The following is a 25,755-nucleotide window of genomic DNA, read 5'->3' as shown; positions in this document are numbered from 1 at the left end:
AGCTCACTTAGGTGAGGAGCTGACGTAATCGCAATGAAGAAGACAGTCTTCAAAGTAAGGAGATGCATTTAGCAACTATACGTTGGCTCAAAGGGCATACACACGAGAAACGTCAAGACCAAGTTAAAGTTTTTGAGTGAACAGGTGTGTAATACTTTTAACAAATCTCATTATAAAAGGTGATTTAAGCAAGATCCAGGTTGGGCCAGTGAACACAGATAGGCCTGACAAATAACCCTTTACAGTGCCCACTGCAAGGCCTTACTGGGCTAAAAATAAAACAAACAAAATTAAATCGGCCAGGGATCAATTTTACAAGTGTCACACCAGGCCACAAATGTCTCCCAGTGTCTGGCATACATGGACTTTATAGCAAGGATGATACTCATCACCTCAGATAGCAGGTCAAAAGCAATCAGCTGCCACTGCTCAATCTCCAAGCATGTAGTTGTAGATTGAGCAGATTCGGGTGGAGGACCCTTCCATGTTGCTGTTACAAAAGAGCCTTCTGAAGTGGTAGCCTGGTCGGAGGACATATGCACATACCCAGAAATTCCAGGTACCACAATCTCTTGGCCCAATATAGAGCCACACCAGGATGACTTGGGCCCAGCAGGGAAGACAGGGGTGTGTGTTCCGTGTTTCATTCCAGGCAGAATGCATCTCCCAATGAACATTCTTGCAGAAACTACTACGTGCGAAATGTTCGACATGGAGTGTTTTCAACAAAGGCAAAATTACCTTGCTAGGTTTCTTCCCACTGTTGGAAGATGCCCAGTGCCATCTCATGGTGCAGATGCCAATCATAATCTGCCAGATGCTTCCTTCTCAGCTTGTCTGCTCTGGCATTCAGGGACACTGCCATGAGAGTCACGATCAGGGAAAGGTCCTGGAGATCCAACAATCGCAAGGGGCACAGTCTCCAGGCAGAGGTCAAGGGACCCAACTCTCCCTTGTCTGTTGTTCTACCACATGGCAGCGGTGCCGTCTGTCAGAACTGCATTAGTGTCTCCTGGATGAACATGCCTTTACAGCCAATTGTGTGAATTGCAACTCTAACAGACTGATGTGGATCTGAGCTCCTGCTGGAGATCAAAGTCCGTTGAGCTCCACCTCCCTCAGATGGCTTTCCATGGCCAGCAGGAACGCAACCATCACCAACATCAGTTCTGGGTAGGGCAGGGAGAGGGTCCTGCCAATGGACCAATTTTGTTTGAGTGCCACCACTGCATATTGCGAGCTATCTCCTCCAAAATCTGGATGGTATCCACCAAATCTTTTCAATTCAGGGTCCATTGGAACTTCAGATGCCATTGCAGAACTCGCATATGCGGTCTAGTTTAGCGGGCAAGGAGGATACAGGAGGTTGAGAGGTCAAGAACTTTCAGCATTGCTGCCCGCACTTAGATCCAGGCTCAAGGATGAAACATTGAGATCATAGTCGGAAAGTCCTGAACTCATTACAGCGGAGGAAAGGCCTGGAACTGCACTGTGTCCAAGAAAGCTCCCATGAACGGAAGCCTCTGCGAAGGAGTCAGATGCGACTTCAGCTCATTGACAGTGAATTCTAAAGAGGTCAGGAGTTTTGTCATTATTAGGACGTGGTCTACGACGGACTATTGTGGGCCCACCTTCAACAGCCAGTTGTTGAGGTAAAGAAAGACCAGTTTGTCCCCGAATTCCGAAGACAGGCTGCACCGACTGCCATCATTTTCGTAAATACCAAAGGGGCATTTGTGAAGCTAAAAGAGAGCACAGCAAACTGAAAATGGTTCTGGCCCACTATGAACCACAGGTAATGTCTCTGGGACTGCAGGATGGGTACATAAAATACCCATCCTGCAGGACCAAGGACACCAGTGTCCAGGGGAGACAGGAGGTGGGTCATCATGAGCATTTTGTATTTGTCATTCCGTAGGGAGACATTTAGAGGTCAAAGGTCCCAAATAGTAGGTCTGACATCCCAGTCCTTTTTCAGCACAAGGAAATAAGGTAAGTAACAACCCTCTTTTTTTACCTAGTCCATTTCCCTTTAGAGAGCACCCTTGGAGAGTAAGACTAGCACCTCCTGCAGGTTAATGTACAGGTGCTCTTGTGAAATTCTCTCTAATGTGAGGGGAATGTTTGGCAAGGCAAAAAGAAAAGGTAGATCACATATATGCTGAATGATTTGTAAGACCTATTTGTGGGACTTGATAGATCGCCACCTGGGAGAAGTGCTGGAACCTGCCCCCTCTAAATGAGCATGCACCACTAAGGGCTAACTAAAGCAGTTTAGTGGCTGTTGCAGAAGAGAAGTGGGAGACGGATGCTGCTACTGGCCAGCATGTTGTGTTTTTCCTCGTGCGGGGCAATGCATATCAATGTAATTCTGGTATGCTGCCCTTATACAACAGCCTGACTCCTGATCTTTCAGTGACTGACTAACTTCCCATTTGTCACATAGCAGCAGTAACCCTCTCCTCAGTACCACTCTTCGTGGCTCCAGTCACAGGTAAAATGGGGGTGACATAAACCATCTTGTAAGATGAGTGCCCCAAACAGCAATATACAGTTGTGATTACTTGGTATGCAACTTATGCTTCCTTGCACACCACAATGGGCCATATTCGGCATAATGTGTGACCCACTGCTTTCCTGGCCTAGTGCTTTTATATGAACAGCACAATCCGTGTAAAAGAGACATAAAAACAAAACAACAGTGTGTATATACTTACCAGACGCCCCTCTTAAGGTAGGATACCTCTGTAGAGACTTGAAAAAAACAAACAGGAGGTGTTGGAGAGAGTGTGGCAATCTTGTACCCTCCCACAAGGGGAGGGTAAGAGTCCAAATTTTAGTTGTGTTCATTTAGTAAGAGGCAGCAAGATGACAGTGTCAAAGAGTAGGTCACCTTCTTTATACAAGCCCTGGGACAATGAAAAGGGTTCACATAGTAATGCCATATTTAAAATAATTTCAGCCATCTGAAAGGGTTATGTGAACAAGCTGTATTGTTCTATGGTGTATGCTAGCAGTCACTTGTGTACATTTAAGAGACACAGAGAACATCACATGAGAAAACAAGCTCACATTAATCTCCAGGACACAGCAGTTATGTAGAGAATGCTTTCACCCATCAATAATGCAGACATATTTCAAATAACTATGAATAAGAAACATCTGCAATACCAAGAATAGAACTGTACATTTATTTAATGGCCTACTGGCTACCATTCTGTTCACACCAGGTACAGGGGAACAGGGCAACCTGTTAAAGGGAGAGATTAGGAGCACCACATTCCGGGTAGAAGTTAGTTTTGTGAAACTGTTAGGTAGGTATCAATCTATGATTTGATCAAGTTATTAGGAGAGTGGAGTCCACACCAGCATTCAGCACCCTTACCGCAGTCAATGGGTGAGCTACAGCCCCGAGCCCTGCCGTTATCATCCACTACAATGAAGTCAAAGGCAGGAAAGAGATGACAGGAAGTTAAACATTTAATGTTCCCATATCCTACAACTTACAACTCGTAGTACCCAACAGGCACATTGAGATCTATATTTCATGCCGTACAAGAAACAGCATGCAAGGACTCTAAGACTCACTGTTCACAAAGGAGAAAAGAGAACTGGAAGAGAACATGCAAGAAAAGATGGAAACTTTAAAGATTTAGTGTAAACAGTAAGAGATAAAAAAGCAGGTGTGGCAGGAGAAGATAATACAGTAAGTTACAACACACAAAACATGTACTCTTGTCCTGTACATTCGAGTCACTCCTAAAGCAGAAAAAACAAAATTTACAGCAGGGAAAGTGCTTTAAGAGAAGCGCAATTAATGCAAAAGCAAAATCAACGACAGAAAAGGATAGTAAAAACAAATGTGTGCAATACAAATAACAAAGACAAAAACAAAAGTGCATGAAGTCAGAAAGACATCTACACAAATACCATACAAAGGCCATAATAAATGATTTGGGAAGATGCATAGTAAAGTTGGAGAAGTTATAGAAAAAAACTGCACAAAAGAGAGATTACCAAAGTTAGAGACTGCATGTCTCAAAAAAGAAATGTCAGCATGACTAAAAAGAACAAGACATTTTCAAAAAGTTGGTTTGGTACCATAGCAACTAAACATCTATGCCTTTCCAAGTTTTGGGAAACTTTAAAGAGATGGTTAAAGTATGGGAAATAGTGTACAACACTGGCCTTCTTCCATAAATAATTAGTTTCATTAACCATCGCCCCATTCCCGCGCTGTTATATGCAGACGATTCCGTAATTTTAGCCAGAACCTTAAATCAGCTACAAAATCAGCTAAATAAATACTGTCAATTTATGCTCACTTTAGGTCTAAAAGTAAATAAAAACAAAACCTATGTTATGCACATTGGTCCCAGGGTGAAGAAACCTAAATCAGTTTTTATTGACAAAGTAAGGCTGGAACGCACCAGGGAATACCTCTATTTGGGAATCTTACTGGACGATAGTTTAACTTGGAAACAAGCACTGGCTAGTAAAAAGTTACTTTTCCAGAGAGCGACCTCAGCTCTAGTTTCCTTTTCAAGGAAACTGGGTAAGCCTGCCCCAGCAGAGTTGCTAAAAATCTATCACGCAAAGTGTCATAGCGTGGCAACCTACGGTGCAGGGGTCTGGGGTTACGCTCCCATCAATTCCCTTCAAACGGTTGAGAATGGGTTTCTTAAATATCTATTGGCAGTTCCCCAAAGTGCTCCAACGTACGGTTGCCACATTGAGTTGGGTATTGATTATTTGATAGACATTATTAGATACCAACCGATCTTGCTGTGGCACCGTATATGGACCAAAACACAATGCCATCTAACCCGCTCACTGATAATCGATTGTTTGGCCCCGGCAAACTGGAGCAAAATCCCATGGCTCCTGTACTTGTCCAACTTCCTTAAGGACTTGGACTGTAGATCTTATTTCTTAGAACCTTCCACGATGACAGACTTCTCTAGGAACGATTTGAAAAAACTATGCCTATCCCATCTTTCCAAAGAAATAAGTAAAACCTCAAACGTACAGATCCTATCAGTCCAGACTGCTTTGGGTATTCAACCATACTTAACATTCCATTTAACTATCTATGAAAAATATGTATTAACTAGGTTTCGAATGAACTCTTTCTTTCGCCTAGTTACATATCCAAAAGAGCAGGACTGGACGCTTAATCTAATGAAATGCCCTTGCGATGGCTTATCATCCCAGTCTACGATGCATGTAATGTTGTTTTGTAGTTATTACGAGTTCCCATGCAAGCGCTGGATCATTCCCTTACTGCGAATAATGGGCCTGAGAACATGTCGGCCCGCCTATTTGGCTCTGCAGTTTTTGGATTCCCAATATACTGCCAAATGCGTAGCTTGTTTTTTAAAATCATGTTTAAAAATTCGTTGTAATTCTAACGTCTGCCAATGAATTATCGTTAGCAATGGTTTTAAACGACTTCTGTTTTTTAAATTGTATCCTGAGACTGTGATTTTTTATTTGTACTGTTTTATCTCTGCACTTTTTGTGGTTTCTCTAAGTTGTAACCGAATAAAAGTTTTATGAATAAAAAAATAAAAAAAACTTAGTGTACCATATACTTTTCTACACTGGAAGTACTTTTTAGCTTACTATCAAAGCAGAAATATGGAATCATGGTGGGTATTGGTAATGCAGAACATCAATGGGTCGAGTTCCTATAGTATAGAGAGTGGCATTCCTACCTTTTAGAAAATAGCCCAAAGCATCAATAGAAGGAGGAGTGGTGACACCATTGGGCAATGTAAGATGTAAAACTGGGCAAGTGTTAAATTTACTGAATGCACGGATTAGTACTTAAAAAGTGTGCATGTAAATTGGCCCAGCTGGCTACCATACAGGGACTTGCCTCTCCTTCTCATACAATTGAATATTATACCATTAAGAAATGCAAGACCAGAAACTGAACATGAACCTGAAAGAAGGTCCTCCCCATCCAAATGTACGTTTCTTTGTGTGTTCAGTGTAAAAACGTAGTACCTGTTTAACATCCTTATTATGAAATGTTTCTCTAGATAGACTGGGGTGATGTCTAGGGGAGAAACACTCCCAGATTGACCCAATGCATCAAAGAAATATCAGCCACAGTTATGGATAAAGGAATGTTGGCAACATGAAAAAAAGAAATCTCAGACAGGACGACTACAACTCATCTCACAAAGGAAGGAGTTTAGAGATATTACAAAAAGATATTGCCTCAGAGAAAAAGATACTTATTTTTACTAACATGGTTATGAAAGATATTGAGTTTCTGCTGCAGATTCTTTATATTTTTAGGTCTGGCTTGACAGTACAGCTGTTGCCTATACCTTAAGTGATCAACCTAAAAGAAAGAGCTCTCAGGAGTACTTCTGAGAAGAGCTTTGGCTCCACCTGCGTTGGTTGACAGGAGTACCTGTGTTTATTGGGCAGACATTGGTGCTTCCACAGAAAACAAATATTACCCCATCATGCAGCTGTGATTCTATGTTTATCCAGCTGCATGAGGCAGAAGCACTATGTCTCCTTACAGCAGGCTCACTAACACACAAAGTGTCAAGGTTACAATGGACTGGAGCTTGAACTTTCAGGGATATGCACATTTTCTTATATAAGACAAGCAACTGTATTTGATTTTCTCTGGCAGCAGCACCAATCTCCTTCCCTTCACTAACTTTGGACTCCAGAATGCAGTTGCGTGTTTGAGACCAGTATGGTATGCACAGGGTTACAGTAATTCAACTGCATTTTTAAGATCTGCACAGTGGTTGCCTAACCTAATGTGATCAATGAAAAAGACCTTTCAGAGGACTACTGAGAGGGCGCTTAAGGATCTATCCATATTTTGGGTTCAATGATTAGATGATTTGCTTGGGAAGATTGTGTGTGCTACCACTAAAAAGAGTGCTTGCACTGCACTTTTTTGCTTGTGGCAAAGATTATTCTCAATACGGCTGGACTGAGTTGATTATGGTGGCAAGCCAATAATCTATTTATTATGAAATGTTACAAAAAATACAATAGCTTCATGTATTTATTGAGAAAAGCATGTTAAAGTCTAAAGGTATTGAGGCTGGATTATTATTACTCTCTATTAATTCCTTGCAGATAAGCATTTTGTTCCATGGAATCTCACAGATTACTGTAGTAGGCAATTGTTTTGTAGCTAGTAATTCCCTCTCACAAACTGTGGGTATAGAAGATTTGCACTGTGAGAATCCTTGTTAAGTCCTCTTCTGAGAAACAGCATTTTGCTTTGCCAACTGTAATTTTATTTATACATTTGTAATTCTCTGTCAGTGTGCCTGGTGGATGCCTTGTGGGAAAGCTCCCTCTTAGAACAGTAGGCCTGATTTGGCTATGGTGAAAGCCAATGAAAAACATTAAAAGACGTGTATACGTGGTATACAGGGAAAAATGATGCTAGATGCCATAGGTCTGGGCTGAAAACCTATGAAAAAGGCAGTAGGTCTAGCTGAATTACTGTGGCCAGCATTTATCAAAGCCAATAGGTCTCTAACAGTGAATTGTTACCACGCTATGTTACAGGCTATAGACAAATAGTTGGTTACATATAATCTCAAGGATTACCATATTTGTCAAGTGTTCTGGTGCTGGTCACACACACTTACAAACCCAGGGAGGTGAAGATTTTCACTTTGATTATTCTTGTTAATGTCTATTGAGAAGTATTGTATAATTTGTTTGGTCGGCTGGAAATCTGTACATATTTGCAATTTTAGAACTTTGTGCATGATGGTCGCAGTTTAGTGCACTTCAGAAGGCCTGTTTTGGCTATGATGTCAAGCCAATGGTAAAGGCTGAAGGCCTTATCGTTTCACAGGGAAACATTAAGTCAGATTCCTTATGAGTGATCTCTTTACAGTACAAACTCATGACAAAGCAAGTATGACTGACTTGAACTAGGGCATTTTGCACAAAGGGCGTTCTCAATGTGATTTTTTAAAAACATGTGAATCTCAGGATGCAGCACTTTACCAGAGATGGGAGTAAGAAGCTTGTACTTGTATAGTCCACTCTCTCCCTTTAGTCTTTTCCACCTTATCGGCACACCACCATTGTTGACTGCGACTGTTAAGTCATTCTTGTGCTGACCATCACACCACCATTTAGGGCCAACAGATGTGCAGTGGTTGTATCAACCGCTTGATCAAACAAGCCCCTCTAGACCTGTCAGCGTCCTAGAAGTACCGGACATGTTGCCTATTTAAGATATTCCAGAGAAGAACTTTGGGCCATACAGTAAGAAAAAAAAAAATTGGTGAGTGGGAAGGTTGTAGTTATTAATATTGATGATGGTAATATTTGGAAAGAAAGGCTAGTAAGGAAAGTAGGATGTTTGGCTGTCATATTTCAAGACAATACACCAATAAAGAATCAGGAAACAAAGGGCTTCCTCTTAGCGGTGTCATTACTTTGAACAATATCCAAAAGATGGTCTGGAGGGGCCTACAATTATAACCCCAGTCCCCCACCGGCCCCTGGTTACAGTGATAATTTTAGCCCCTCATTTGCAGATTTACGATAACCACTGCTAATTCAATTTAACAATCACAATGTTTTTGGTGATTTGGTAGACGAGTTACATAACAACGAGGCCGCTGAATGTCTACCCTTTGTAGCAGCAGACTTAATTTTTAAAACAAATGAACTTTTGATGGTTGATGGCCCAAAAAAATAGCGTGGTCTGATCACTCAATCATTCCCTTTCGCTTAAAGCTCAACATACATGTCCTCAAAATGCACAAAATTAGAAAGTCTGTCGGCCAATCTAGGGCTAAGGTTTCAACAGACTCACTGACTGCAGCCTTAGAACTCGGTCTGCAGCACACTTCAAGGAGGTTGATGATAGGTTTAAACAAGTAGAAGGCTTTAATACCTGGATAATGAAACCTTTAGACACTCTTTCTACTTAAACAATGAATGTCAATAAGTGGGAGATAGCTTCTCCTCCCTGATTTTTTGAAGGCTTAAGTGAGGCAAAGGGGAAATATAACAAATTTGAAAGAATATGGACAGCTTCCTACTCAGAATGTGATAGATAAAGACATAAATTTAAACTTGAAACATAAAAAAAGTCTATTGGGAAAACAAAAATATTTTAATGAGCAAATTCTCAAGGCAAAAAATGAAAAAAGAGACCTCTAAGACTAAGATAATCAAGAAAGTAGCCAATCCCACCTTTGCACAGTCAAAATTCCCTGAATCACTTTCTTTGTGTGAGTGATTGACATGTTTCTTTCAGGAAAAGATAAGACAAAATATGACACAGTTCATCTGAGATGGAGGAAGAGAGCCTCCCCTTCCAATAACAAATTAAAAATGAGAATACAAAGAGGGTAAAAAGAGAAACTGAGAGTAAGAAAGGGAATTAGAGGATGTAGACAAAAAAAACAAAGGGATCAAAACAGTAGAGAGCAGTGAGAATTCAAAGATTACATATAAAGGAATAGAACTGCTCTATTGGAGCAGACGTCAATGGTTTGGCGGTGTAGAGTTATTCTGTTGGCATCAAGAGCAATGTGGGCGGCAGTTTCTAAGTAGACCACGAATGGCACTGAGCCTCTAAGGGCAATCTTACTTGCATGACCTGGACTCCACTAATAATTCTTTGAACATGGTGCACATATACTTTTCCCATCTCTCAGTGCAAATCAAATGTCGATAAACCGAGGCACTGGATTTGCAGTAGATTAGCGATCATGTAGTAACTAAAAAGAAGAGAAAAAAAGTGTGGTGGTTGTTGTCTATATTTAAAGATTTCTAGAGGCTTTTCAGTGTAATTATTCACCTTCACGGTTCCGTTAATCCTGGAGATTCCAATTTAAATGTTTCTCCTATGTTATTTGAACTGGAGTAGGTGCTGCCTAATGAATGGTTAGCATTTATGTTTACAGGTGGATGACTCAGTGAGAATAGTGTACCTTGCAGCACATTGCGCATCTTGCAGCACATACATGTGGGTGACAATTTCAACACTCAGAAAAACTTTTCCATCTTATAAAGGTCTCTTTTCCTGCTATTTCCAGCACTTTGAAGCAACAAATGTATGGCATGAAATGTTATGGAAAAAACAAATAATTCTAATCATTACTGCATGAGGGAGATGCTGCAATATAGGGTAAATGGCAACTTTGCCCTTACTGACCCTTTTAATTAGAGTCATGCTAATAAAGCACTATCAGTTTTTCAAAGTTTGGAGCTCCCAAGGTTGTATAGCTAAGATGCAGTCACTTACAGTGAGAAGGCCCTAACCAAACCAGCATCAGCTCTTATGACTTAATGCAAGGGGTAGATCCGCACTCACTCTGCCCATTTAACCCTAGATATCAGAGTAGAAGCACACCAAGACACTGAGATTCTCCTGGTTTTACGCCTCTAAGATGAGAATGGTCCGGTGGAGTGAGTAAGTCAAGGAGATATGGCATTTTTAAGGCATGGTCTTATTGAGGTTCCCTCCTATCTTCAACTTTGTGAATTGTTTTAGGGCACCGCTGCATTTAGTCTTTTTTATAGGGGTCCCAGTGTCTTGTTCTGATTTAACACTCCTCTCCTATTGTGCATTTCGAAAGTTTACCCTTGTAAATTTGCTTTAGCCCTGAAGCTTTGCTTTATTGTGATGTTGTCTCCTTTTTGTATTGAGTCCTTACTGTCAGTATTGGAATCTGGCCTTAGTATAGTTCGGGCTGGCTGAAGAGTGAGACGCCAACAGCCAAGGCAACTTTCATCACAACATGGTTACCAGAAACATTACAAAAAATGAATTGCGTGCATTTTCTTTTGCAGTGTAGCAATCCATTTAATTGCTTGCATTTCAAACGCATATTCATTAAATTAATGTTACCCCATCTTGAAAGCGAACATGCACATCACATCACTGCAAGCATATAATATCTCCACCTATTACAAATAGAATAAAGATATCGGTTCAAGGAACCACATGCTATGTACAAATCCTATTTTCCAACCAAACAGAAATGTCATGCCTGTGTATTCTGATAAACCATGGAGGTAGATAACTTACTGGGTTCAATACCTTGGAATGCTTTTGATGCATCAGGGAGGGTTCATATTCGTCTACATACGCAGCAAGAATTGTTAACCTCTTTGGGGAAACTTATGAGTTTAAGGGACTGAAACATTTTTGTGAAATTACCGTTCCTGCTACCGAATAATGAGCATCCATAAACATTGCTAAACAGATGCAGAAGACCTATGAAGAGGTCTCACTGTGAAACATCGATCAACCAAACTCCTTGAATAAAAAATATAAGCAAACGCTTTTACTCTTTCTTGCTATTATGGGTAATCTTTCACTATCGGATTGTAAATTCGCCTCATTCAAATACGCAGATCTCATTCCTCAATGAAAAAACACTGCTCAATTCCTCATTTCTATGTTTATTCAATTTCACTGCTGCCTTATTTTTCTAGATGCCCGAACGTATTGTCCATGCGTGGAAGAGGTTGTGGAAAGTCTACAAAGCTCACAAACTCTCGATCAAGCAACATCACACCTATGCATACAATTCCATCTCACTGAGACAACAAAATGCATTGGAAAAACTTCCTAACAAGTGCAATTTTTTGTAAGTGAAGGTGCTTTATGTTGAACTTGTATTTGAAACTGTGTTTGTGAATTTGGGTCTCAACTGACAGTTTGGTTTTGTTATATATGAAACACTGTTGCCTTTTGTATGTTGTCCTACTGCAATATGCCATTCTCCCTTTTAAATCTATCCACAATTCCTCTCTTTGTGCTCTTTTTGGTCTTAAGCAGACAGTCCACATCATGAAGTCCCTTTCTCGCCTACCTTGTCTACAAACTTCTTTCAGTTGTCAATTTCATTACTTATCTATTGCTCTTAAATCCACCAAAGTATTGCAAGCATCTTTCTGAACTACTTCTCCCTACCACCTTCTAGTTAAGCTCATTCAACTGGTTTTGGTCTGCACACTTGCCCTCCTCCCTATGATTCCTCTTTTTTCTTGTCCTGGACTTTACTTGGTCCAAGACCAAAAACAGCGCTTAGTTTGAGTCGGTGGTTTTCAGCGCTCAGCAAATAATAGTCAACACCAGAACTTATGACAGCCACATGATGCCAATGTTTGTTTAATTTTGGGATGAATACAACAGCAGTTGTTTAATAATTCTATAAACATAAAAAAGTACTTATACATGTCACCCACAACTATAAGAAGAGTTTGGGTGGCTGGTATTACTAATTTTTAATGTATAGAAAGACTGAATTGTCATTAGTAACGCAGACAGAGACAAGGTGGATAAAGCTGTAGGGGTCTCCTGACAAGGGCCCTGGCACTTATGATTTTTCAAAAATTAAGTACTGGATGCAGTATTGTTTGACAAGTAGTGATAACAATGATTGTAGGAGGATATACATACATAGAGCAAAGGGGTCTACATACACAGAAAATCATACTTATTTTCCTAAGCGGAATAGGATCCAGATTTATTCATGTAAACCACGGGAATACGGTTACATGACATGGGACTCTGGCCCAGGTCTGCACCGTTTGACTTCCTTACCCAAGGGTGTAGGGATTGAGTTCTGTGCACAATCGCTTGAGCAGGTAAGTCCATATTACTTAGCCCCACACAACCCCCTGAGCATATCTGCTGGTGTGTTGTCTGTGGTCCCTGGGTTACCCAACAGTCCCTTAATAGGTTCCGGGACGTAGTGCTAATTCAAACCTGCTTTTGTTCTTTAAAACAGCCTACTCAAGAATAGTCATAAGTAAAGAATAAATATATATATTTTATATATATATATATATATATATATATATATATATATATATATATTAACAAACAACTTGTCCTGTCGCAGCGGGAGCTCTGTCCGGTGGGTGCCAGCGAAGAGACCAGGGCAGTGTCTCTGATTAATCCAATACCAAAAAGAATATCGCGGCACACTTCTCAGTTTTCTCGCAGTTTTTTATTCAAACGTGACACAACAGGTGTTGTGTCACGTTTGAATAAAAAACTGCGAGAAAACTGAGAAGTGTGCCGCGATATTCTTTTTGGTATTGGATATATATATATATATATATATATATATACGATCCACCATACCCGGCTGTTTCCTGGTTTCAGTATTGCGGCGAGCCTGTGTGGGTGCCGGACACCCTTAAAATTGCGTTCCAAGTTTTCCTCCCATTCGAAGAATACACGCAGGCTACTTCTGAATGCTAAAGTGTTTAAGGCACCGTGACCAAGCCTTAGTGGCGAAACGCGTCGGTAGGCAGCTACCAGATTCTGTGCCTTAAATAAAACACTTAAGCATTCAGAAATAGCCTGCGTGTATTCTTCGAATGGGAGGAAAACTTGGAACTCAATATATATATATATATATATCTCCAATAAAGAATCCCGATGTCGAAATCCACAACAACAAAGCAGGTACGAACCACAATGCAGATTTTTCAAAATAAAGTGCTTTATTCCATTTTCACTCCAGCAGCCATCTTAAAACCATTAAGATGGCACCAGTTGAAGGTTGGTGGACGGGGGATGTGAATGTGTAAAGAACTTTTATAATCAGTCTGCAGGCATGGCACAGTGGAAGGCTAATAAATGTTTTGTTTTCCATGAGTGATTGTCCACAGAGACTATTAGAACTGTTTATTAAAAGGATAACGAAAGAATCATCATATGCTATTGTGCCGGGCAGACATGGCGGCTGAATAACAGTATTCACATTAAGAACTGTGTTAGTTCCTTGTTGCTGCCAGTGATTCCGGCTCCACCAATGATGACAACAGAGATGCAATTTAAAAACTTGCGAGACTGTAATGGTTTAATGAATGAGCACTGAGGAAGGCAAAGGTGCCTAAAAAAATTGTAAATTGATACTTGTATAGCGCACTACTCACCCGCAAGGGTCTCAAGGCGCTTGTACGAATACCGCTGTGGAACCCGTCCTGGCTTTCCCTGTGAGGTGTCCACTCCTGGGCACCCCCAAGGTGGAGGCCAGGCATCCTTAGCGTTGTGGGGGCCGTTGTGGAGATTAAGCAAGCTATTGCCCAGAGTTGCAGAGTGGGACCCATGATTGGAATAGGCACCGAGGCGAGAATTATCAGGTCCGTGGAATTTTTGAGACCAAGACCCGCCGAGGCAGGGAATTGAACCCTGGTCCCGGGCTAGACCTCTGCATCAGGGTCTGCCGCTCTAACCATTGAGCCACACTTCTCCATGCATTTGCTCTACTAAATAAACAGCAGTCCCGAGAGTGCTTTGTGCCTGCATTTGGAGCTATTAAATATATATATATGTATATATATATATCTGATCAGCACTCCTACTAGTCGGCAATGGAATCCAACTAACCAAACGTAGGTACAGACCACAAGACAGCGCTAATTTACTTCAACAGAGGTTTAATGTTCGTCTGTCCCCAGCATGACGCGTTTCGGCTGCGCCACGGCAGCCTTGATCACATGACCTCAAGAACCAATAGGTGCATTTTATACTGTGTGTGTCCCACTTAAAGAAACGTCAGCAGTGCATAGATATAAAGAAAATACTGAATGAAAGGAGATATTGTCTGAAACCACATAATTAACGGTCTAAATACAGAAGGAACAGGTAAAATGAAATATTCATAAATTTTACACAATATATCATACAAACTGTTTACCTCATGGCTTTTAGCCAAAAACTAAAAAAATATATACAGCCATTAATCCTTCTTTCTCCTATTAGTCAGCGGTGAGCATAAATTAACTCCCCATGATCTGACTACTCTGACAGTCACAAACCTTGTGAACGTTTCAAGATTTCGGGAAAGTGCTTATGTTTTAACTAAATAAAGTGCTGAATTAGTGCAAACGTGCTTTTTAGTGAGTTTAAAATCAAGAATTATAAATTCATATAAACATGGGAGTACATTGGTGATGGCACGCTTGTTTAAACCTCTATTTATGAAGAGTTACATGTCAACACAACTACAGAAGCGATTGTACTATGATTAAATCACAGCTGAAAACCTGATCAGATCACGTTTGTACTAAGTCAAAAGCTGAACATTGTGGCATAGTGCCCTTATTTCTACACAAAAAACAACCTAACGAATACAGGCAAATTCAAAACCTTATATCCTATTGTCTCATAGAGTGACCCAGGGATGATGCAGGGGAGGTGTAGTTATTTAAAAAACCTTCATGCATGCTGAATACAAATATAAAATTAAATAACCGGGCCATTTGGACAATCCAATGTCCTAACTCACTGAACTTCTGTCCATTTAGAACACTACAAGATGGTAACGAGTCAGGAGGGTGTCCAAAATTATTGTTAATCTACCCAGCTATAGGAAGCAATGGAGATCTTCCCCTGTATTTAATCCATTAGGGATCCTGGTATCTAACAGCAGAATGTATTTACTTTCAAGCTGTCTTAAGACTTTCTCCCTATTGCCCCCCCTGATGTTCTTGGGCACTGCATCGATGATAAAATACCTCAGGTCATTGAGATTTTTGTTATGAATTAATTCAAAATGCCGGGCGACAGGGTAATTAACATCAGAATTTACCACGGCACGAAGATGCTGAAGGATGCGATTGAAGGCCTGTAATTTGGTACTACCAACGTACCTGAGCCCACAGGTACACTGGAGCACATAAACCGCAAACTCAGTGCGGCAGGTGAAGTGTTCCTTGATCTTAATAGGGTTGGGATCAAAAGCCGACAGATACTCGCTAGTATTCACGCCGAACTTGCAGGCTCTGCACGAGATGCATTTGAAAAAGCCACACTTGTTGGAAATCCGATGAGGTTGAATTACCACCCCAGGGCTGGATTTAACCAAAACGTCCCTCATGGACGGGGCTCTTCTAAAGACCACTGAAGGCTCTTCTGATACCAGAGGAGCTAATCTGATGTCAGTTTTTAAAAGTGGCCAATGCTTCTTCAGAATCCCCCTCACCTTTTTATGATCCTCATTGAATGTGGTTATCAGACTGATGTCCCTACTCACTGTCTCATCCTCCATGTCATCTGGGCTTGCAGTGACGTCAGTATTGATTGAGGAGAGATAAACCTCCCTGTCCAAACAGTTGGCTTTCTCCTTGGCATCTAGCAACAGGGAAGTATCGTACCCTCTAGCCTGAAATCTATCAATAGCCTCATTCTGACAACGCTCAAGATCTGATACTGTGCTACAGATCCTCCTCATCCTTAAAAACTCCCCGTAGGGGATGCTCCTAATCAGATGGTTGGGATGAGAGCTACTGGCGTGCAAAATAGCGTTTCCCGGTGTAGTTTTCCTGTGCAAGCGGGTATGAAGCCTCCCCTCCCCTATGTAGATTTCCACATCAAGAAATTGAATAAGATGGGTGCTAATCTGGGAGGTGAAACATAAATTAATACTGTTGCTATTGATCTTATCGACAAATTCATTCGCTGATTCCACTGAACCCCTCCAAATCATGCAGATGTCATCAATGAATCGCCAATAGTGTATCATGCAATTGGGGAAAAGTTCATCGAGTGTTCCCTTGAGGACATGCTCCTCCCACCACCCTACATGTAAACATGCATAGGTAGGAGAGAAGCATGCCCCCATTGCCACTCCTCTTAACTGTTGGTAAACCTCCCTGTTGTACAGAAAGTAATTGTTATTAAGACACAATTCTAACATTTTCAACAACATGGTACTGTGTTGGCTGTAAGAAATACTGCGTTTACTCAAATAGTATCTAACTGCATTCAGCCCATCCACGTGAGAGATACTAGTGTAAAGTGAATTGATGTCTAAGGCAATGAGTACATAATCATTCTCCCATTTGATGCCATTGATTTTAGACAGAAAATGGCCAGTGTCCTTAATGAAAGGTGGCAAGTCCTCCACAAATTCATGCAGGAATTCATCCACATATCTAGAAATGGATTCTAACAAACTCCCCTGGGCAGAGATGATGGGTCGCCCAGGCACCGGAGATACTTGTTTGTGGATTTTCGGAATTAGATAGAAGAAGGGTGTAACAGGGAATTCGTTCTTTAGGGAAGCATGTTCTTGCTTGCTCAATAAGCCCATTTGTCTCCACTGATTTAAATCCTTGTGGGTTTTGTCTTTTAAGCACTTAAGGTCATTAAAACTGCCCTTTTTATAGCATGTGGTATCACTTAAATGCTTTTCTGCTTCCGCCATGTAGAGGCTACGAGCCCAGATGACAGTGTTACCTCCCTTATCAGCTTTGTTGATAATAAGGTTTGAATCACTCCTTAGTTTTTTCATCAAAATGCGGTATTGTTTTTCCATATATTTGAATCTCTTTTTTCTGCGAGTGATGCTGGTTTGTAGTCCTTTCAAATCTTCAACCACTATGTCACAAAAAGCGTCGATGTTATCTTTCGGCATTACTGGATAGAATGTGGATGGAGGTTTAAAAGTGGTCACACATGGATGATTCATAGAAATCCCCCCAAAAGCTAAGTTTTGCTGGGTGGTTCCTGGTTCAAAAACTTCCTCTCGCGCTAATTCATTCGCCACACGGAGAGCCTTAATGTCCGCAATTTGAAACATGCTCGAAGGTTGAGTGTTCTTGGAAATATTCGATGCCCGAGCCTGGGAGTTATTTAATTTGAAATGTTTCTTTAATTTAAGTTTGCGGATGAACTTGAACACATCTATGCGTGTTTGCACATAGTTGAATGAATTCCTTGGACAGAAGGACAACCCCAATGAGAGGAGCTGCATTTCTGCTTTAGACAAGGTAGTGTCAGATAAATTGATGACTGTATTGTCTTGTGAATCCGGTGCTTTTGATTCGCTCGAGATTGATGATGGAACCTGGTCATGACTGCCCCCTAAATTGTCAGTGGTCGAGTTTACTGCTGTTGTTACCACTTCTTCCCTTTCCCTCTGCCTCTCTTTACAAAGCCTCTGCCTCCTGAGTTTCCTCCTTGTACTGCGCTTTTTGTTTGCTGTTCTTCGTTTAATTTCCGCTGTTGGCGAGTCAGTGGTCACAGTGTTTTGTATCTGTCCTCTACGAGAAAACCCAATTCCTCAGAGGGTGTGTATTTAGTGGGTACTTTTCCTAGGTTTGAACCACCTGCTACTCCTTCATCCGAGTCACAACTACTAGCTACTGAGCTTAATTCCGTTTCCGACACTTCCGTTCTTTGATCATTTCCAACTGTGGGGTCCACATTTTTAGCTACCAAGGCCTGTCTCTTTGCGTTATCAAATTTGCGCGCGAACGTGAAGATCCTTCCCGTTTCATAGTCATTCTGGTCACGCGCAAACTTGTATTGTTTGCGAGTGCTGATCGTCTCCTGGTGCTTTGCCAACCTGAACTCAATCTCTTTTTTTTGTTTTTTGATGAACTCCTTGTCTTCTTCATTTTCCAATTCTTTATTTAAATCCTCAATTTCTTTAAGGATCTCAATGCGGTCGATTTAAGCATACTTTATCAGTAGACAAACCATATTCATGGACGCGTCTAAATTCAAAGTGGCCCATTCTTTCAAGAGTAGGGGATTAGGATTTTCGAAAGAAGGCGCTATAAGCACCCTCAATCCCCTTGGAACTCGCCCCACATCTTTGTATTTCTGCAATGACCACTGCTCCCACCACTTGGTGGTTTCAGTTCTCAACAGTTTCTCCAGGCGTTTCATTTTACTTTTAAGATCGGTTGTTTTTTCATTTGCCTTAGTAGTGTCTTTTCTGGTCTTCAACGCCGGCAAATTTACAAACATTGCTTCTGCCAATGCCTCCCGGTTCTTTAAAGCCTCTGCTGGCGTGGACATTCTAAACGAACAATGAACTCAATTCTCTTAACCCGGAAATCGAAAATACGACTCCAAGTAGTTACAGTGAATGGTAGCGCTTGAATCCTCTCTCCCGCACAGTGGTGTGCCCTAAAATCGGCAACAGCAGACCCAGTCGGCTTACCCGTTAGTGACCTCATGGTGCTCCATAGACATCCTCCGACTTCTCCAATGCTCCGTAACAGAAACCTTAAGGCACTCCGGCACGCTGCTGTATGATTCACCGGCGCGGGGGGCTGTATGCTTTTTTACTCCTTCCGGGTTACTGAATGCTTCGCTTCCGCGTTCGACCGCATAACACAGCAGCCCAAAATTGAGAGGAGGGTCCGTAGAGGCGGCAACGGCCGTTAACCACCAAATAGAAATCTGATCAGCACTCCTACTAGTTGGCAATGGAATCCAACTAACCAAACGTAGGTACAGACCACAAGACAGCGCTAATTTACTTCAACAGAGGTTTAATGTTCGTCTGTCCCCAGCATGACGCGTTTCGGCTGCGCCACGGCAGCCTTGATCACATGACCTCAAGAACCAATAGGTGCATTTTATACTGTGTGTGTCCCACTTAAAGAAACGTCAGCAGTGCATAGATATAAAGAAAATACTGAATGAAAGGAGATATTGTCTGAAACCACATAATTAACGGTCTAAATACAGAAGGAACAGGTAAAATGAAATATTCATAAATTTTACACAATATATCATACAAACTGTTTACCTCATGGCTTTAAGTCAAAAACTAAAAAAATATATACAGCCATTAATCCTTCTTTCTCCTATTAGTCAGCGGTGAGCATAAATTAACTCCCCATGATCTGACTACTCTGACAGTCACAAACCTTGTGAACGTTTCAAGATTTCGGGAAAGTGCTTATGTTTTAACTAAATAAAGTGCTGAATTAGTGCAAAAGTGCTTTTTAGTGAGTTTAATATATATATATATATATATATATATATATATATATATATATATATATATATATGCGAAGGATTCCCCTTCAGTTTAACTCACAGGAAAGACAAGACTCGCACTCCACGCTGCTGAGATTTGAAGGTTGATTATTTAGGCTGACGCGTTTCGAGCAAAAGCTCTTTGTCACAAACCTATATATATATATATATATACAACAAAGTATTTTGTCCATGTTTACTCTCAGCATAATCACGTGACGCTTGTACATCAGAGTACTGGCACTTTAAAAAGAGCATTTTTTTCATTAAGAACGTTGTCATGTGAGCAAGGCTCCGCGGAGCCGAAACGTCATGTGGCTGAATTTGCACTAAATAAAATTCTAGCACTTTATTTATTATTTATTATATATAAATAACAATTTATTTATTAATGGCTCGCTTTGTGCCTCTGGCGGAAAGGACGGACAGGCCATGCTGTGGGATCTGAATGAGGGCAAGCACCTCTACACCCTAGATAGCGGAGACACCATCAATGCTTTGTGCTTCAGCCCCAACCGCTACTGGCTGTGTGCGGCCACTGGCCCCAGCATCAAGATTTGGGATCTGGAGGGGAAGATTATTGTGGACGAACTAAAGCAGGAAGTGATCAGCAACAGTAGCAAAGCTGAACCACCTCAGTGCACCTCGCTGGCATGGTCTGCTGATGGGCAGACTTTGTTTGCTGGGTACACTGATAACCTCATCAGAGTGTGGCAGGTCACCATCGGGACGCGATAAATATGCAGATAAAAAATATGCCTTTATTTCTGTTCAGAAAAATAAAAAAATGAAAAGATATATATATATATATATATATATATATATATATATATATATATATATATATATATATATATATATATAATTTTTTTAAAGTGTTTTATTTTAACAGGCTCGTCCTGTTGCTCCATACATGAGAGATTATCAGCCTGAATATAATTAAAAACACTGAAGCATGTTGATAGCAACAAAAATAAAATGAACAGTTCTAACATAATTAGAATGCTCCTAGCAGCCTACCATCCTAAAGCTACTTCTATGAGCTTCACTATGAGAGCATAGAATAGCTAGCTATCTTGCCTCTAGAGTGTATATATGCCCAGAATACTGCATACCTGTTCACAGAGAATCTGCTGTGGTTATCAGACTTCAGCCTGGAGAGAGTATCCTTCATGAAGGAAAACACACTATCAGCTTGGATCAGCCCCTCTCATCACTGAATCACCTCTCTTGGCATAAGAGTAAATGCTACGGCAGTCTGGCAGGACATCTCGTGATAATTTGGTGCGAAGGCCTCTCAAATGTAGTTGAGAGTCGAAGGGGTTTATATAGAATTGACCACTATCTTAGCATACATTGGGGAATTTTCCAATAATCCAAGACACAATCGATCTAAATAAGCATGATGAAAATGCATCAACTCAGAGTATGTGTTTATTTAACATCTCTACAGTCAAACCTTGAAATGTAGATAACATGTAGCTTGTAGCAGATTTGTGTCACCTGATGTTACAGCAAAGTCATTGTTTAGATAAAATGACCCGTTTACAAGTTCTGCAAAAGATAATGACATGCTGAATGTGGACCCAAGCAAGACAGGGTAACTTAACATGTTCTACGACATCCTCGGTTTATATGTGAGAGTATGATGCAACTGAATACCCATAAAAATACTTTTTGCTTCATATGAAGAATAATATACATTAAGGAAAATCCATGCTCTTTAAGGAAGGACTATTAAAACTATATCCCTACAATACACTAATTAAGAAAATCATCATAAATGTATACCTGTAAAACAGCATAAAATAATGTATTACCATTTGCACGAAAACCAACTACGTTCCCCCGCACCCAACAGCTGCCTCGCCGCGGCTGGAGCAAAGTCACCGAAGACCAGCTGCTCACCACCCTCTCCCAGAACCCACCCACCGACCCCACCAACCCAGACGCCGCAGCCCGCAACCTCAGACAGTGGATCGACGCCTATGCCAACACCCTCACCCCACTAAAGAAACCCTCCAACAGCCACGCCAGCAAGCGAGCCACCTGGTTCACCGACGAGCTCCTGGCCTCCAAGCATGCATGCCGGAAACTGGAGAAGAAATGGCTTGACGAACATACACCGGACAACCACGCAGCCCACAAGGACGCCACCCGCAGACACCACCACCTCATCAGATCAGCCAAGAGGTCCTCCTTCAAAGACCGCCTGGATAACAAGGCACACGACAGCAAATAGCTCTTCCGCATCGTTAAAGAACTATCCAACCCCAGTGCCAACACCAACGACATCCCCCCCCTCACAGAAACTGTGCGACTCACTGGCCATCTTCTTCCACCGCAAGATCGCTGACATCCACGACAGTTTCAACACCACGACCGACCCGACCACGCCAGACTCCACCCCTCCTCCGAACACCAACAACGCCAACCGTTTTACCTCCTGGTCCAACGTCAGAGACGACGAGACACGCAAGGTCATGAACTCCATCCACTCAGGATCTCCGACAGACCCGTGCCCACATTACATATTCAACAAGGCAGACGCAGCATTCGCCCCCCAACTACGGAAGGTCATCAAGATCTCCTTTGAAACGGCGACATTCCCGGAAAGCTGAAAGCACGCCGAAATCAACGCCCTCCTCAAGAAGCCCAAGGCAGACCCCAAGGACCTCAAGAACTTCCGGCCCATCTCCCTGCTCCCGTGCCCGTAAAGGTCATCGAGAAAATCGTCAACATGCAACTGACCCGCCACCTCGAAGACAACAACATCCTGGACCCGTCCCAATCCGGTTTCAGACAAAACCACAGCACCGAGACTGCCCTCATCGCCGCCACAGACGACATCAGGCGCCAATTAGACAACGGCGAAACATCAGCCCTCATCCTCCTGGACCTCTCGCCCGCCTTCGACATGGTCTGCCATCGCACTCTAAAAACACGCCTCCAAGAAGCTGGTATCCAAGAGAAGGCCCTCGACTGGACCACATCCTTCCTCTCTGGCAGATCACAGAGCGTCCGCCTCCCACCCTTCCGATCCGAGGCCACCGACATCATCTGCGGCGTCCCCCAGGGCTCCTCCCTCAGCCCAACGCTGTTCAACATCTACATGGCCCCCCTCGCACAAGTGGCCAGCCACCCCAGCCTCAACATCATCTCCTACGCCGACGACACTCAGCTCATCCTCTGCCTCACCAAGGACCCACGCACCGCCAAAACCAACATCCACGACAGAATGAAGGCCATCGCAGACTGGATGAAGAGCAGACGGCTGAAAATTAAACTCGGACAAGACGGAGGAGGTCCTCATCCTCGGACCCAACCCCTCGGCCTGGGACGACTCCTGGTGGCCGACCACTCTCGGGACAGCAGCGGCACCCACAGACCAGGCACGTAATCTAGGATTCATCCTCGACTCCTCCCTCTCCATGTCCAAACAGGTCAACGCCGTCTCCTCCTCCTGCTACAACACCCTCCGCACGCTTCGCAGGATCTACAAGTGGTGACACAGGCCCTCGTCAGCAGCAGGCTGGACTACGGCAACGGACTCTACGCCGGAATCCCAGCCAAACACATATGACGACTACAGCGCATCCAAAATGCCTCAGTCAGACTGATCGTCAAACGTGCCCCGCCGCAGCCACATCACCCCCCACCTGACAAACCTACACTGGCTTCCCGTCGACAAGAGTATCACCTTCAAACTCCTCACCCATAAACACAAAGTATTCCACAACACCGGACCAGCCTACCAGAACAGCAGACTCAGCTTCCACACCCCCACCCACCAGCTCCACTCCGCCAGCCTCGCCCTCGCTGCCGTCCCCCTCATCCAACGAACAACCTCCGGAGGCAGATCCTTCTCCTACATCGCTGCCAAGACCTGGAACACCCTACCTACCCACCTGCGGCAGACCGAAGACCTACTCGCCTTCAGAAGACTCCTCAAGACCGCATTCTTCGAGCAGTAGCGAACCCCCCCCCCCCCAGCACCTTGAGACCCTCACGGGTGAGTAGCACGCTTTACAAATTCCATGATTGATTGATGGATTGATTGATTGATTAAGCCTTGCATGTTTCAAACAGTAATTCTAAAAACCATTACTTTGCATAAAAATACATTATCGTAATGCTACATTTGTCATGAAAATGAATGAAGAGATGTGTTTTAATAATTAAGTCAACCAGACATGATATTGAAATGTACTAAATTGAAAAATAACGTGGCTTAGCGAAAATTGAAGAAAAAAGGAATATAGTTTTAGGATAGCTTCTTTCTCTGGAATTCAGGATATAGTCTCTCACACTGAATTCTGTCAATTTCCTCAGTCTGACTGTAGGACAACTAACTCTAGTTGCCGACTGAAGATGGTTCCATAGCAGAGGGATCACAGACAGCATATGAATGATGAATGAGATGAATTGGCAATGCAGGTATGGACCTGGCTGCTTGAGAAGTTGAAAGACAGGGCACAGGGGACCTGGAACTGATGTCATCATTCAAGAGCATTCAAAGATTGTGAGACGGCCTCAGTAGCTGGCTCAAGTGACATCAGTGGTGCAAGACAATCCTCAGGAAGTTCTTCAAAGGGTTCTGTTCATCATAGTGGAGGCTGCATCATTGGAGGCTGCTCCAGATGTAGTGCCAGGATGTTTTCAGATGTGCAGTTTGTAAAGAAAAATACAGTTTTTTCTTTCAGAGCACTGCCTTTGTGAAAGGACAAGACCCAGCTCTCACTTAGTTCAGAAAGCCATGTATGTCCCACATCGTGCAGTAGGGTTTCTGAGCACTTTTGCTGAGCTGGATGGAGTTTGTTACTCTTGTTTGCTCAGGAGGAAGATGACAACAGCAGAGTATTAGAAGGCTAGTTGGGAATACTCCAAAAAGACTGGAGAACAAAGAGTGAAAAAACGAGGGGATCAGACCAAAAACAGTTTAAAAAATCCCATCGACAGACCAAATCCAAAGTTCTTAAAAGAGTGCACAATACCAGTTGTGCTAAATGTGTCAAATATTGTTTGTAGAAAATCCATGAAATGAGAAGGCTATTTTGTTTGTAATAGCCTTCATATCTCCAATGTGGTTACGGGTAATTGCAAGTCGTAGGTCCGAGCCACAGGGGTTAAAGCTACCTTCTTTTAATGTAAAATGGTAACAAGTTTAATAATTTTGTCAAAACGCATGCCCTTTGTATCAATTCTAGGCCAATGGTCACCTTTGATTGCATGTTGAGGTGAGTGGTATTCATTAACATTAAATACATCTACATTTAAGTACATGTGAAAAAAATTGTTATATTCCCCAAATTACATAAACGTGTATCGTGCATTTATTGTATCAGCCTAAGGATTTTTATTTCTGGAAATCGTTAAAGAGGAAAGTTGTAATCAGAAGGGGAAATTACTCCATGTATCAGCCACGTAAGAGAAAATGGGGGTTCGATCTATTTAGTCAATACTTAATAAGGTGTAGTTGTGTTCTTTTTTAGACCTAGTCTGTTATGTTAATGTCAAATTGTAGGACTAAAAAATGGGGGGTTCATTAAGGAGTTGCCAAGGCATATGTCCTTATCAAAGAGGTTGTATCGTGGCTCTTAACTTGGCCGGGCCATGTTGCAAAAGACCTAAGTGTCCTTTGCGGAGACCTAATGCCGAGGACATTATATCAAACGATAAATAATGGTTCTGTAGGAAGGAAATACCTAGTGGTATAGTAATTCAATTCAATTACTTACTCAATATGTCCCTGTGTGGGTACATATACCGTGGTATTATTACCTAAAGCAAACACAAAAAAAACACTGACCTAACAAGGATCCAACGGAGATAGACGCACGCTACCTTCACGACCCAAATTCAAGAGGCACACCTGCCAGGAATCTCACCCCGGAATGTACCATTGATTCACACAGAGACAAGACAGCATCACTGCCATAGGTGCGGAGTCGGCTGACCAGCACCTACCCAAGTAGAGGAAC

General features: G+C 42.2%; 1 protein-coding gene across 21 annotated transcripts in view; it reads right to left on the bottom strand.

Moving 5' to 3' along the window:
* The window catches only part of PPIP5K1 (diphosphoinositol pentakisphosphate kinase 1), a 1,366,868-nt gene that overhangs the window by 565,643 nt on the left and 775,470 nt on the right, over nt 1-25,755 (bottom strand). For 8 of the 21 annotated variants that reach the window (XM_078683288.1, XM_078683289.1, XM_078683291.1 and 5 more), the window contains exon 16: nt 3,386-3,433. The exons of the other annotated variants lie outside the window; for them this stretch is intronic. In XM_078683288.1, coding sequence (XP_078539414.1) covers nt 3,386-3,433 — 48 coding nt within the window. The remainder of the gene's footprint in view (nt 1-3,385; nt 3,434-25,755) is intronic. 21 annotated transcript variants of the gene reach the window in all.

This window comes from Lissotriton helveticus, chromosome 3_1, assembly GCF_964261635.1.
Source record: "Lissotriton helveticus chromosome 3_1, aLisHel1.1, whole genome shotgun sequence".
NCBI lineage: Eukaryota > Metazoa > Chordata > Amphibia > Caudata > Salamandridae > Lissotriton > Lissotriton helveticus.
Note: the sequence above shows the minus strand (reverse complement) of the source record. Positions and strands in the feature narration are given on the sequence as shown.